The 14,933-nt window shown below is 41.2% G+C and overlaps 1 protein-coding gene across 1 annotated transcript; it reads left to right on the top strand.

Annotated features, from left to right (window-relative positions):
• The first annotated feature begins 463 nt into the window (after window positions 1-463).
• LOC105908606 (cytochrome P450 3A27-like) lies at window positions 464-10,562 on the top strand. The gene is made up of 12 exons (XM_031562137.2): window positions 464-785; window positions 1,011-1,104; window positions 1,191-1,243; window positions 1,406-1,505; window positions 2,058-2,171; window positions 2,493-2,581; window positions 3,034-3,182; window positions 4,392-4,519; window positions 5,924-6,008; window positions 6,368-6,528; window positions 8,433-8,659; window positions 9,057-10,562. The coding sequence occupies exons 1-12, from the start codon at window positions 715-717 to the stop codon at window positions 9,319-9,321; spliced, it is 1,536 nt and encodes a 511-aa protein (XP_031417997.1). The 5' UTR covers window positions 464-714; the 3' UTR covers window positions 9,322-10,562.
• Window positions 10,563-14,933: the final 4,371 nt, after the last annotated feature.

Raw genomic sequence — 14,933 nt, 5'->3', positions numbered from 1 at the left:
GGCCGTAGCGGTTTGATTGTGTAAAAGCCAACCTTTTATCAGGGCATAACTAAGTGCTCGAGTATTTTAAGTCAACATAAAGGTGAGGTAGAGATTAGGTCACTGTTGGCTGATGGTGCTACCTATGTTGGAATTCCCCGTCTTGATTTTTATTAATGGCTGTAGCCTATTATCTTTGCCTCTTGCTCGCGGGTGTTTGCCCATGAATGCGTGTACAAAGTTTATCCACATGATTCGGGTGTAGGCAATGACTCGGCAAATGTTTTCAATTTCAGAGAAAAAAACCACACAAATAGGCCACAATTTCAAAGACTACGTGTACTCTAAACAGTCATGTTACCATTAATCACGGTGAGCACAAGAATAAAACATTTTAAGATCGAATGTGACTAATGTAGGCGGTGCTTTTAGCCTCGCAGTGAAACACCGTATCCCAATAGGGCACTGCAATCAGACAGGTTTGTCTAGGTGTGCAAAGAGGCATAAACGTTAAACGGATGTGCTGCAATAGATGCTTTCATGCTACAACAGAGTTTTTTTTATCATTGGGACTTTCTTGGCTTAGGTCATATCTCTCCCCGCTGACGTAGCCTAAGTCATTGGCCTCAGCGGTATAAAGCAACCTGAAGGCGGTCTATCAGCAGAAAACTCAACCGCCGTGTTGGTCTGTCAGTCAGCCGAATCCTGAGAGGAAAAGAGACCCGCTGTTGAGCGATGGGCTACCTGGCGTTTTTCTCGGCCGAAACCTGGACTCTCCTCTTGCTGTTCGTGGGGCTGCTGACGGTGTAAGATTATTTTAAACTGTACTATGTCTAACTCGTGTGAATGTGCTCAGCTATGAGATGAGATGAGTCATGTCAAAAGCATGTGGGGAAAGGGCAGGTGAGGGCAGAGCATCCCAGGGGATGAGGAAGATATTGGGATTTGTGCTACTAGTAGGTCAGATTTTAAGTATGCAAAACATGAAGTACAAGACAAGTGAACTTAATGATTTGCCTTTCCTTCCATAGGTATGGGTTCTGGCCTTACAGGTTCTTTAAAAACCTAGGAATCCCCGGTCCTAAACCATTACCCTTTCTTGGAACCCTTCTAGGATATAGAAAGGTATCTATACGTCTATCTATCTATCCATGGTTTTATAGTTATTGTATGTTCTTTTGATTGCATTAAATATTTCTGTTATATTGTAGGGGTTCCACCAGTTTGACATAGAGTGTTTCAACAAGTATGGAAGAGTATGGGGGTAAGTGGCCTATATAAGCACAAAATACCAACTATTCTGCAATTGTACCACAGAAGCAGTCAGAGAAATACCTACTGGTGACAGAAGTGTTAATGACGTTTACTATAGGTTGGCGTACTGCTCGTTGTTGTAAGTGCCATTGTCTTTTCCTGTCCTCTGTAGTCTCTTTGATGGGAGACAGCCTATTCTCTGCGTCTTGGACAAGACCGTCATCAAAACAGTGATGGTTAAGGAGTGCTACTCACTGTTCACCAACAGAAGGGTATTCTCACCTCATTAATGAACACTATTCACCAACAGAAGGGTATTCTCACATCATTCATGAACACACGCTTGCAAACAGCTATTATGATATTGTTGTAAACAAAGGTCTGGGCACCTGGGCACAATTAGTGTTGGTTTTCCATGAAATGTGAGCAAAACTGCGTTAACAAAAAGGCCCATTTTTACTGCCCATTTCACCTAAAAAATATCTTGATGTAATTAACCACTGTTTGTTTGAACTTGGCAGCGATAATGATTAGTGTTATTGAATGAATTGTAATTCATTTGATCATTGAAGCCTCATTATTTCTATCGCAAAGGTATCACAGGAAGTCTTACACATAACACATCATAATTGACATGTTTGGGTTGTGCACATTGCAAACTTTAAGCAGTGACTGATTTGCAGCTTAAGATAAATGGAAGCATTAGTTGAGCTGATGTTGGGGGATGTAGAAGTTAGTCTCCCAGTGAAATCTGTAGGGTTTTTGCTTACATTATCCAACAACAGCATACAACCTCGCTGCTACACCATATTTTTTCCCCTCAGAACATCCGCCTGAATGGACCGCTGAACGACGCTTTGACCGTTGTCCAGGATGAGGACTGGCGGCGGATTCGGAGCATCTTGTCTCCGTCCTTCACCAGCGGCCGCCTGAAGGAGGTGTGTAGGCCTACGACTGAGTCTGGATCACTAGTTATTATAACATCATACCATTATTAAATAATAACATTAATATTATAACATTATTTAATAAGTTGTGTAGGCCTACGTCTGAGTCTGGATCACTAATGTTCATATTATAACATTATTTAATAAGTTGCTACAAATGTTAACGGCCCCCAGCTCGATGGCCTACGGACCAGTAATGTCAGTCATCAGATGTGTTTTGGTTTTGCAAAACAAGCGTGACAGTGTATGTTCATAGGCGCCAACACAACAGTGATCAAAATGATGTTCACACTCGGCTCATTGTTTAATCAGATGTTCGGCATCATGAAGACACACTCAAAGAAGCTGGTCAGGAACCTGAAACGGGAGGCTGACCAAGGCAAACCAGTGGATATGAAAGAGTGAGTAGACTCTGGGGAAATTAGAGAGAAGGGAGAGAGAGAGAGAGAGACTTAGGGAGAGAGAAGGGAGAGAGAGAGAGGAGAGAGAGAGAGACTCAGGGAGAGCATTTCTACATATAATCTTTAGCACAGGGAGAGCACATAGTGTAGAAGTGGTTTAGAAGTGAAGGAAAAAGAACCCAGTATATTAAAGATGTCTTCTTAACATTGAGAATGACTGAGGATGTGCCAATATTGAAGATTTGTTCCTACAGGAAGAGGAGAGTTGCCTAAACATTTAACAATGTAGTTAAGGGTAGGGTGTAGGATGTAGGGTATTTTAAGCTCAGATCTCTCTATCAGTTACTCACTCACTCACTCACTCACTCACTCATTCACTCACTCATTCTCTCTTTCTCACACGCTATCTCTCTTTCTCTCCCACTACTTTAATAATTCTATTTCCGTCTCAGTTTCGTTGGCGCATACAGCATGGATGTGGTGACCAGCACAGCTTTCAGTGTGGACATCGACTCCCTCAACAACCCCAATGAGCCCTTTGTCACCAACATCAAGAAAATGCTCAAGTTCAACATCTTCAACTTCTTTGTCCTTTTGATATGTAAGACATTTTCATACCTATATGCTTTTTACGTGACAACATGAGCAAAACAGAAATAATGCTTTACCTACATACTTGGTAAAAATACGAAAGTCCTCCATCAAATATTGGTCTAGACTCCAACTGGCTCAAATTCATGCGTGATGTTTATTGTCCAACACTTCCATGTTGGGATCCTGGATAACACACAGTTAAGGCAATCAGGGAAAAAGAGAGGGGCGAAATTGCACAAACGTTCCTCAGACACCCACTCACTACTTTTGTTCAGGCATTAAAAAAAGGTGCAGAGTATAATTCCCTCTTGAGTCTGAAGGCAACAGGTTTTTTCTTCGATGATAGAAAGGTTCAAGTGTGTCTGAAGGCACCATGATTTCAGTGTGGAAACTTTAGATCGTGTAGATGATCGTTAATTCACGATTGAAATGATGCGTTGTGTCTTTTGACCTCTTAAGGGACAGTCCACGATTATAATCCAATATACTTTTTGTCAAAATTCAATGAATTTCTCCTCACGGTCCTCTAACTGTCCATTCTGTGAAGGGTGGGGTGTCATTTCATTGGCTGTTGCACTCAAATATCAACAACCTTTCGGCAGGATCGCAAACACCACCTTTAACTCATCAAGCTATGTCCAGCATTGTGGTACAGTTAAATCTGCAGGCCCATTCAACACTTTTGCAGCATGACTGGTCAAATAGATTTGTCTAAGCTACCTATGGTAATACCTTATGGTCTATTATACTGTACCTCTGCTCAGAAACATAACCTCAGTGAGTTTACTCAGAGGCCTAAATGTACTACCCACTTAGTGAGTTTACTCAGAGACCTGCATGTACTACCCACTTAGTGAGTTTACTCAGAGACCTAAATGTACTATCCACCTCAGTGAGTTTACTCAGAGACCTAAATGTACTATCCACCTCAGTGAGTTTACTCAGAGACCTAAATGTACTATCCACCTCAGTGAGTTTACTCAGAGACCTAAATGTACTACCCACTTAGTGAGTTTACTCAGAGACCTAAATGTACTATCCACCTCAGTGAGTTTACTCAGAGACCTAAATGTACTATCCACCTCAGTGAGTTTACTCAGAGACCTAAATGTACTACTCACCTCAGTAGACATCTGTAACGTCTCATATATTCTTACATGACTGTTTGCCTCGCTCCAAACTCACACCATTAAAACCCGTCTCTCTCTCTCTTCAGCGTTCTTCCCCTTTACCATTCCACTCCTGGAGAAGATGAACGTCTCGTTCTTCCCCATGGCTGTGATGGACTTCTTCTACGCCTCGCTGAGGAAGATCAAAGCTGAGAGGGAGACCAGCACTCAACAGGTACCCTTCTGTCCACTAGCACAATTCCGTTCACTATGTGTGCTGTGTTCCTCAGTAGAACAGTTCCCTATGTAGTCTGTTCCCAGTGTTGTGCATGAACGCGTTCAAAATAACGCGTTCATTGAACACGTTCATTTTTATGAGAACGATGAACTGAACGCAACTTCATGACAAATAATGAATTTGAACGGTGAACACGTTCATATTATCTGAGGTCCAGCGCCACTGAGGTCTAGCTAAAACATTACGGAATGTTTTCCTTCTGCTGAGGAAAAACGCTGTCTAAATCGAATGCTTGTACCATGTCGTTGCTTAGTAGGCTACCTGTTAAAAAAGGCCATAGTAATTATTTGTTAAATTGCCCAGACAGACCATGTTTCGGTAAATGACCATATTTGGTAATTGCGTTGGTCATGTGACTCCACTTCTCACGGTGCAATGTTTTGATATCGCTTCGTGGCATATTTAGATGGAGTAGCAGTTAACTTCGGGCATATTTTCACATAATTGAACGTTGCACTTTGTTGAAGTTGTGTGCGTCCATGTATACGTGAGTTTGACTTTGTAGCCTACCTTGTCATTATGTGTTTGTTATAGTTTAGCTTTCTCATCATTGTTACGAGCACTGTCACTTAATTGATCTAGCATGATGCACTGCGTGAACTCGCTTAGCATAAGCTGCTAATGTACAAATACGAGTGTTACAGGGTTTACCTATGCTAACTTTTGAGCGGTCTTTCATTTAGTGTACATGCCCTTGTTGATCTGAGATTAAGCCAGTAGCATATCATTGCTGAAGAGCAAGTTATTATTATTAGTTCCCTGTATAATTCATTATTTAAATGGTACTACATAGTAATAAAAAAAAAAAAAATGAAACTGAACTATGAACTAGTTCAGAATTTAAATGGTGAACTATGAACGTGAACGATTCATGTTTACTTGTATGAACTGAACTTTGAACTAGTTCATGAGAGGTGTGAACGTGCACAACACTGTCTGTTCCTCAGTAGAACAGTTCCCGATGTGCTATGTTTCCGAGCAGAGTAATGTTCTATGGGCTGTGCTGTTTAGTACATACTCTCATGCTTTGGTCGCACAGTTCCTGCTGTGTTCCTCAGTAGCAGTTTCCTATGTGCTGTGTTCCTTGTGGCACGGCTCTCTATGGGTTGGGTTCTTAGGTAGCAAGGTTCCTTATGTGCTGTGTTCTCATATGGAGCGGCGCCCATATGGACCTCGTTCTTTAGTCATGTTAGAACATGTATGGGCAAGAGGCGGAGAGATAGAAGAGACAGAACGACTAATGGAGAGACCCAAACCGTCTGGCGCTCGTGGTACCAAAGAACAGAACCGAGAGCCCAGCAGCAGGTCGGTTTTTATTTTTGTGTGCGGTCACTTCCACAGAGCCGAGTGGACTTCCTCCAGCTGATGATGGACTCCCAGCGGCAGGACGACGAGGGAAAGCAGAAAGGCGAAACGTCGAACAAAGGTCAGAGGTCATCAGTCTCTTAAGGTTATGGCATTCTTATATTACTGATACAGTGAGCTTTCGGTGTTGTTTGTGCCTACGTAAAGCATAAGACTTGCTATGTACTGTATGTGTAATACCAACAGCAGACATAAGAGAGAGCTGTATTTCTTATTTCTTTCACTTCTTCATCTGTAGAGTAAAAATATGATGGATACAACTTAGATACAACAATATCGTTTGGACTCGTTCACAGTTTCTCAGAGATGGGAAACACTCTGCGATGTAAATTAGTCTGTGTTTTCAATGTGTTGTCTAGGCTTGTCAGTGCTGCCCACCCAATGGTCTATTTGTATTTTACTGTCTCTGTCTCCTCACAGGCCTGAGTGACCACGAGATTCTGTCGCAGGCAATGATCTTCATCTTCGCCGGCTACGAGACCACCAGCAGCACCCTGTCCTTCCTCTTCTACAACCTGGCCACCAACCCCGAGGCCATGGAGAAACTGCAGCAGGAGATCGACCACGTCTTCCCTGACAAGGTGAGCACAAAGCCTCCACCTGTAGCTTTTATGCGCCTTGAGATCCAACAGGTGCCTGATCTGAGGATATACTCATTTCTAAGTCAGCTGCACATGTGTAGTGTGTAGGTGTTTAAGTATACAAGTGTAAGTATATAAGCACTGTATCAGAGTTGTATGTATGTGTGTGTTTTTGTATAGCTGTGTATTGTATGCATGTGTACGTATGTACATGTTTAAGTGTATATATAAAGGTAAATGTATTTACTCTATGAAATATGCGTGTGGTATGTATGTACATGTTTAAGTGTGTATATATATAAGTAAACATATCTACTCTATGAAGTATGCGTGTGGTATGTATGTACATGTTTAAGTGTGTATATATATATACAGTGTTGTATAGTAACGAAGTAGAAATACTTTGTTACTGTACTTAAGTTGTTTTTTTGGATATCTGTACTTTACTTTACTACTTATATTTCTGTTTACTTTTACTTTTACTTCGCTACATTTTGCAAAGAAAACTGATACTTTTACTCCGATACATTTCCCCTGAAACCTTCGTTACTCGTTACAAAATCAAATCATCTTTAGAAGAAAAAAAAATCATGAGAGTGACGAGACCAACGTCGGGGACTGTGGTAGAACACAGACTGCAAGCAGGTTTGGCGTATCAGTGGTCCTAGCGCACGTTAATGCGCTATTGACTGTTCACAAAAGCCCCGTCCTCTTAGTTACTGTTGCTACGTCTTTTGAACTCGTTCATGCACTAGAATCACTGACACTGACAGACAGTATAGTCACTATACTGTCTGTCAGTGTCAGTGATTCTTTTTTGAGTAATATCTCCGCGATATCCTCCAGATCAAGGCAAAATGGACTGCAATATGCAGTGAAAGGATATATCCAAAACATTAAGATCAACAACAAAGGGGACACAACAATAATCGAAGCAAAAGCACACAGGTCTCAATCAAAAAATGAGAAACCCCACGACCTCTTCATTAAATGCCACCAGCTCAACCTTGTAGACTAGTCATGTTCTTTCACCGCTGGGTAAGATCTGTATATAATATTTCAAGCTAGCTAATAACCTACAAAGATTATTTATTCTTAATCTTTATTCCATCTCTGGCGAGGTATCTAGCTAGCTAGCTAGCTAGGATGGTGTCAATCTACAGTACAGTAACGTAGCAGTGTGGAGCAAAATAGCTGCTAGTAACGTTATTGTTCAAGGGATGTGTGTGCATGTTGCTGAAAGTATTTCACAGTCACTGTACCGATAACTTGCTTGTAAAACTGATGATCCTGATGTAATGCTATGGCTTTGTATCAGATCGCCAGGTTATTGCTCTCAGGTTGTGCCTTACGCATACCTTGGGATACTCAGGAGCCCATTCACAAAATGTGACAAAGATTAAAATTTAAAAAGTTCATAATGGCTTTTTGGGACGTTTTGTTTGAAGATGAACAAAACATTTTTCAGTTTCAAGTAATGACTGGGTTGTTACTTTCGGTGCTGCTTTAGTATTGCCTATTGTGTTAAAATTGTGTTCAAATAAGGCCCAGTTTATAAGTATGCTCATTCTAGTCGGAATAAACTTCATAATTCTCAAAATTCTGACCCTTTGCTTTTTTATTAACAGCATTTACTTGTACTTTTACTTTCAATACTTAAGTACATTTAATATCAGAAAATCACTTTTGATACTTAAGTACAGTAAAGATCAGATACTTTAAGACTTTTACTGAAGTAGTATTCTAAAAGGTTACTTTTACTTTTACTTGAGTCATTTTCCAGTAAGGTATCTTTACTTTTACTCAAGTATGGCTTTTGGATACTTTATACACCACTGTATATATATATATATAAGTAAATATATTTACTGTATGAAGTATCTGTGTGGTATGCTGTTTAACAGGCTCCAGTAAGTTATGAGGCCATGATGCAGATGGAGTATCTGGACTGCGTTCTGAACGAGTCCCTGCGCATGTTCCCCGTGGCGACGCGCGTGGAGAGGGTCTGCAAGAAGACCGTCGAGATCAACGGCATCCCCATCCCCAAGGGGACCGTCGTCACGGTGCCCATCTACGTACTCCATAGAGATCCAGACATCTGGAGCGAGCCAGAGAGCTTCAAACCGGAAAGGCAGGAAGCGACACTTCCTTTACCTACCCTTTTCCTTTACCCAGTTAGCATTGAGAAGATCTAGCTAGCTTGCTATCTGATGTATTTATTTTTCCACTTGTGCTTCAAACACTGTTCTTATATTTATGAGGCTATAAATAGTGAAAAACCTGTAGAACTGGTCGGCACATAAGTTTATGTCTACCACACATGACAATGTATCATGAAACTGAATTTGAAGATGTTACAGAATCTAGTTACCTACAAAACCAAACCTCAACAAACAGTAAAAACCGACAAATTCTCCCTTTATATTATTTTCAAAGGAGCTTTATCTACTACCAGTGAAGGAGAAAATGATTGTGCCCGTTGTTTTCATATCTCATCTTCCTTTCCCAATCCTCCTCCCTATGTTCAGGTTCAGTAAGGAAAACAAGGAGACCATTGACCCCTACTCGTACATGCCGTTCGGAATGGGCCCCAGGAACTGCATCGGGATGCGCTTCGCCATCGTCAGCATGAAGCTGGTCGTCGTGGAGCTGCTGCAGAGGTTCTCCGTCACCTCCTGTGAGGAGACACAGGTCCCTGTGGAGCTGGAGAACCAGGGTTTTCTGATGCCCAAAACGCCCATCAAACTCAAACTCGTCCCTCGCACGTCTAAGGGTATTTCAGCAGAACAGTAACACGTCTTACGGTACTTCAGCGGAACAGTAACACGTCTAATGGTATTTCAGCGGAACAGTAACACGTCTAACGGTACTTCAGCGGAACAGTAACATTCACATGCTGTCTGTGGACACTCCAGACAGTGATTTTGTAAGATGAGAAAACTGAATTAAGTTATTTTTTCAGTCTTAACATGACATGTTATAACAGCCTAACACCTTCTTGATTGCAGTATAGGAGTAGGCAAAATATAGATGAATACACACTGCCTATGCCTCATAACATGTTTAGACATATATACTATCCATGTATTTTCTGAGATTTTGCAGCTCATGTGATAATATGCACCAAAAATATTTTGGGGGGAATTTTTTTTAATTTTTTTAGAGTAATCTTTTTTTAAATTGAAGGTGTGCTGTGTACAATTAGTAGACAATGGTAATTGGTCAAAGGTAATTGGCCTCTGCTGCAGAGTTCTGTATTGTTCATTGTTAGAACTGACTACATTTCCCATACTGCTTTGTTTGGGGTCGGGGGTGAAGCAGCTGTACTGTCCTGAAGTGGAATAATCTTTGTATGTGAATTGCTGTAGATTTGTGTGTGTGTGTGAGAGAGAGAGATAGAGATAAAGAGAGATAAGGTTTACTAGGTACAAAACTGTTTGTTTGCTGTAGTTGTTAAACTTGCATTTGACATTTTGAGACCACTTTGCTTACAACCTTTGTCACAAGACAGACATACCAATCTCATACACATATCACAGCATATGTTATCCTTATCCTGTAATATATTCATACATTTTGAAACAGCATTTTGTGACCATTATCCATGATTGTCATGGTATATCACAAAGTATGACACAATTATGACATCACCTTTTGACAGGTTTATGACGAGTCTATGTTAATTGTACACCGTAGGGTTCTAGTGAAATGTTTTAGTACTGCTTGCTTGTCAGTAGTCCAGGATAGAAAAGGGATTATAATCACCAGATAATTTACGTCTTATTTTAGCCATATTCGTTATTGATGGCAAAATATTTCTGTTTTGCTCCTTTAGGCTACATGTACCATATCGGTATTTCTGATCAAAATCTGAAAGGGTGAAATTTGTTCAATTTGCTGAATGAGATGACATTTTAATGTTAAGTTTTTTTTATCATTTTATATTATGAATAAAACTAAGTGTTAGTGTGTATCAGAGCAGAGTATTACTGTGCCTGTCTATCATGTTGATTTTGAAGCCATCATCGTTAATTGTTACCCAGTAGCATAGTAGCTAGTAATAAAAAGAAAAGCGTTTGATGGTCAAAGAACTTTGAATGGGACATGTTCCATGTGTTTATATAAAATCCTTCCAAACAATATACTGACATATTAAGGCACAGTAAGAGGTATTCAAATTAGGGAAAAGTAATCTTTTTGGATTTTAAAATCTACTTGACATTCAACATTTGTACTTTTCTGACTACATTCACAGCAACATTTATTTAGAGACTGAAAGACCTGAAGACAAAGGGTATTAAGTTAAGACATATGCGTATAGAATGACTATACATTTTTTTACGAAATGAAGGCTGAAACTTCTAAAATATGACAAGTTCTTCTCACTCACAGTTATATGTGCCTGAAATTAATCCCTCTCCATCCAACTGCAGCAGCAGTAGAGGGCCAATAGAAATCTAATGATTGGAGCCAGCTGAACATAGGCTAGTTGCTAGTCTCCGCTGTAACTCCCCCCCCCCCCCCCCCCACACACACACACACTCATATAAAGGCCAGGCAGATTAATATGAAGTAAGAGAAATCTGTTATTTATTCTCCATGTCACCAAAGGGAAATGTACATAAATAATAGGATCAATGTCTTGAGTTCATGCGTATTTACAGCAAAGTCACAGCAGCAGATTGAAAACTGAAGCAGAATCAAATGTCCTCTAATCTTATTTTATGGTGTGCATGTGTGAATCTGTGTGTGGACATCTGTGTTTGTGTTTGTGTGTGTATGTGAATATGTGAAAGAGATTGTAAGTGTGTTTCCAAGTTCTCATGTTGATGCATGTTGAGCATTTGTGTGTGTGTGTGTGTGTGAATGTATTTGTGTGTGTGTGTAAATGTATTTGTGTGTGTGTGTGTGTGTGTGTGTGTGTAAATGCATTTGTGTGTGAGTGTGTGTGTGTGTGTGTTGGAGATGGGGGTGTGTGTTATTCCTCTGCACTCCTCTGCTTCAGCTGCATCTGGTTCTTCACTGAGCTCTTCATCGCCCTCTGCAGGAGCCAGGTGGCACCGTGGATGCCGATGAAGGCGCCTCCTGCCACCCAAAGCCAGTTCCTTCTCATCCAGCTTGGGTTCTTCATCGCCAGCAGAGCACCGGGACAGCTCTTTCACAAGGTTTTCAGTGCCACAGCAAAGTCAATTGAAAGGCCAGACTACAGCGGAAGAGAGAAGGGGAGAGATATATTAATAGTTTCTTACTGTTTGTTGAATGTTTTGGCAAAACACCTCCTCCTGCCTCTCTGTCCTGAGAGACCTATTCCTGAACTTAGACACCCCATATTCCAGTACACCCTGAAGCTACATGCATTATGTACAGCTTGGTTAACTCTTAGCTACATATGCCCTCTAACCCTTGACCTTAGCTGTGCCAGCACCCTTTTAACACCTACACTTATGTCAAACCGAATAACTGATCAAGAGACCTTTCCATTGGGCCTCGTTACAATTTCAGTTCCCATCCTCACACTTCCACCTTCTCACATATTCAAAAACATGTTCTTACTCTGTTGTCTTACTCAGATCAAAGGGCCAACGTGTCTATTCAGAGTTGGTGAACATCACAGGCGCCGCGGTCTAAAACGATTGTTTATGCTGCCTATAAGATGGGTTGGCACTGATTCAATGGGTGATGAGTGTAAACACACTTAGATGTGTGTTCAACATATCCAGTACGTTACTGTCGTACAACAAGAGAATTCAGGGCTAGGACAACAAGACACCAGAAGCTTGCCTTGACAGCACAGCTGAATCCACTGGAACCTTTGAACTACTCATGCAACAGGCACTGGCAACTGAACAAGGCTGAAGTTAGCGCCTTCTTCACAGATCCTTGTTCAAGGCTTCCGTTCTGCCTTCAATAGCCTAGCTGACTGCAGGGAGATTCTTTACGCTAAGTATGCACTTAGCTGACTGGTTCAGAACTTTGGTTTTCAATTTGCAGTTACTTATTAAGAGGTTTGGGTTGTCTTTTTTTTCCACTTTGAGGGTAGCACATCAATTTCAGAAATAATATGTATGCCAGTTTTTAGAAATGGGGACAAACAAACAAAATAATACAAATTTGATGAGAATTAGTATATCCCCTTCAGAAGCCCATGGGGTTAAACGCTTTGGGCCACATAAAACTCTTAAAGGTGGAAAAAACTTTGGGCCAGCCTGATAACAAGTGGTATTAATTTCAGATATCATAGTCTGTCATACTCACCATTTGGGCTCCAGACTAATATTGGTGAACAAACGTCAACAAATGTGAATGATCAATGCTCCATGGTAAATTTAACAGTGAAGAGTACATCGAGGGGTGAAACCTAGGTCCGGCCCTGAAGGCAGACATATTTAGTTTGGCAGAGGTACAGATTCAGGGGTGCGGAACGAACCTGATGCGCTGGTGATAGGCGTAGGAGATATAAGAGTGAATTTTGATGAACTGGCACATTGAGTCAGTCTGTAGGCCTATGTTGAGTTTTTAAGGTCTCATTAGGCCACCGAAGAGCAGTGGTGGAACTTAACTACTCAAGTACTGAGGTGGTTAGAAACCGAGGGAATCCTTTTTGACACACATTTCCATTCTATGTTTGAGATAGGCCTATAATAGAAAGAGCAAGTTACTGAAGCCAGGGATTCTCGGTCTCACGGTAAAGTCTTAAAAAAAAAATATTTCAGAGTAGCAAGATTAGTTAGCCTACATTATAAACTAAGCCTATAAGAGCTAGATTAGTTAGCCTACATTATAAACTAGGCCTATAAGAGCAAGATTAGTTAGCCTACATTATAAACTAGGCCTATAAGAGCAAGATTAGTTAGCCTACATTATACACTAGGCCTATAAGAGCACATGGCCACACACACACACCAACACACACACACAGATACACACACAAGCTGTGACATTCTCTCTCATCCTGGCAGTCTGTGTCTATTAGAAGTCAGCATGGAAAGCAGATAGCGTCAGTGTTTACTCTCTGCATGTCAGAGAGAGAGAGAGGGAGAGAGAGAGAAGAAGGGTGAGAGGGAGAGAGGAGAAGGGTGAGAGGGAGAGAGAAGAAGGGTGACAGGGAGAGAGAGGGAGAGAGAGAAAATGGGTGACAGGGAGAGAGAGAGAAAGAGAGAAAGGGGGGAGAGAAGAAGGGTGACAGGGGGAGAAGAGAAGCGTGAGAGAGAGAAGAAAGGTAAGAGAGCAAGAGAGAAGAAGGATGATAGAGAGAGAGGGGGAGAGAGAGAAGAAGGATGAGAGAGAGAGAGGGGGAGAGAGAGAGAGAGTAATGAAAAGAAACAAACAGGGTAAGAGAGGGAAGGACAGAAAAAAGAAGGTAGGAGGGTGAGAGATGGAGACAGAGAGAAAGAGTGAGGGAAAAAGAGAGTGAATACAGTACGTAGATAGAGAGAGAGATAGGAAGGGAGAGTGAATAAATAGATAAATAGAGAGAAAAAAAGAAAAAAGGGCAGAGGGAGAGAGAGGGAGAGATGAGAGTTGATGAGAGATTGCAGATGTAGATTGCTCTTCCCCTCAGGGTTCACAACCTACAGACTCACAATTAAAAGTAATGTGAGCCTATGAGCATACAGTATATCTTTAACACACACAGAGACACACACACACCAACACACACACGCACACGCACACACACCTACACACACACACACACACACACACACACACACACACACAGAGACACACACAGAGACACACACAGAGACACACACAAACAGAACACACACACACACACACGCACACACACAGACACACAAACAGAACACAACGGACAGCTGGAGGAATGAGAGGAGAAAATCGCTGAATTTCACAAAAAGTGTATTAGATTAGAATCATGGACTGTACCTTTAAGGACCCGAAGCAGTCTCAGAAAAGACCGAAGACAGTTTTAGAGACCAACGACTTTTTCCAAACACCTTGTAGCGACATGAGAACATGGCCACACAGTGTGAGGAGTGCAGGGTGAGAATAGAACAGACTGAGCTGAAACAGTTCCTTCTGACTTCAAGGCCACCCATCTATGTTTGCTGTACTGTTTGCACATAAGGAAGAAGAATATTGCAGGGGATTTTGGCAAATTTTTTTGGGCCGCTACCTACACGGTTAGATGTGTTGCTCGTTCCAAGAATTCACGATCTTTACAAGTTGTACCTCACTGTAAAGGTGACTAATCAGGCTTTCCAACGATATAAAATACAATACCAATTGGTATTATTAAAGGGCAGGAATAATCGAACAAACTTTTTTTGAGGAGTTTATATACTCTTTCACTACAGCCTCATAAATAGTGGGGAAGGTGCCAGGAACCTCTTCTGTCCGTTTCAGAGCCCCATCAAAACATAACAATAAACATCAGGTTGTCC

This window comes from Clupea harengus, chromosome 24, assembly GCF_900700415.2.
Source record: "Clupea harengus chromosome 24, Ch_v2.0.2, whole genome shotgun sequence".
NCBI classification, from domain to species: domain Eukaryota; kingdom Metazoa; phylum Chordata; class Actinopteri; order Clupeiformes; family Clupeidae; genus Clupea; species Clupea harengus.
Note: the sequence above shows the minus strand (reverse complement) of the source record. Positions and strands in the feature narration are given on the sequence as shown.

Excerpts from the sequence above, each read along its gene's own strand:
- LOC105908606 (XM_031562137.2), top strand. The coding sequence starts at position 715 with ATGGGCTACCTGGCGTTTTTCTCGGCCGAAACCTGGACTCTCCTCTTG. Across the intron at positions 6,009-6,367 it reads AGGCGAAACGTCGAACAAAG|GCCTGAGTGACCACGAGATT; the intron begins GTCAGAGGTCAT and ends GTCTCCTCACAG. Across the intron at positions 8,660-9,056 it reads GAGAGCTTCAAACCGGAAAG|GTTCAGTAAGGAAAACAAGG; the intron begins GCAGGAAGCGAC and ends CCCTATGTTCAG.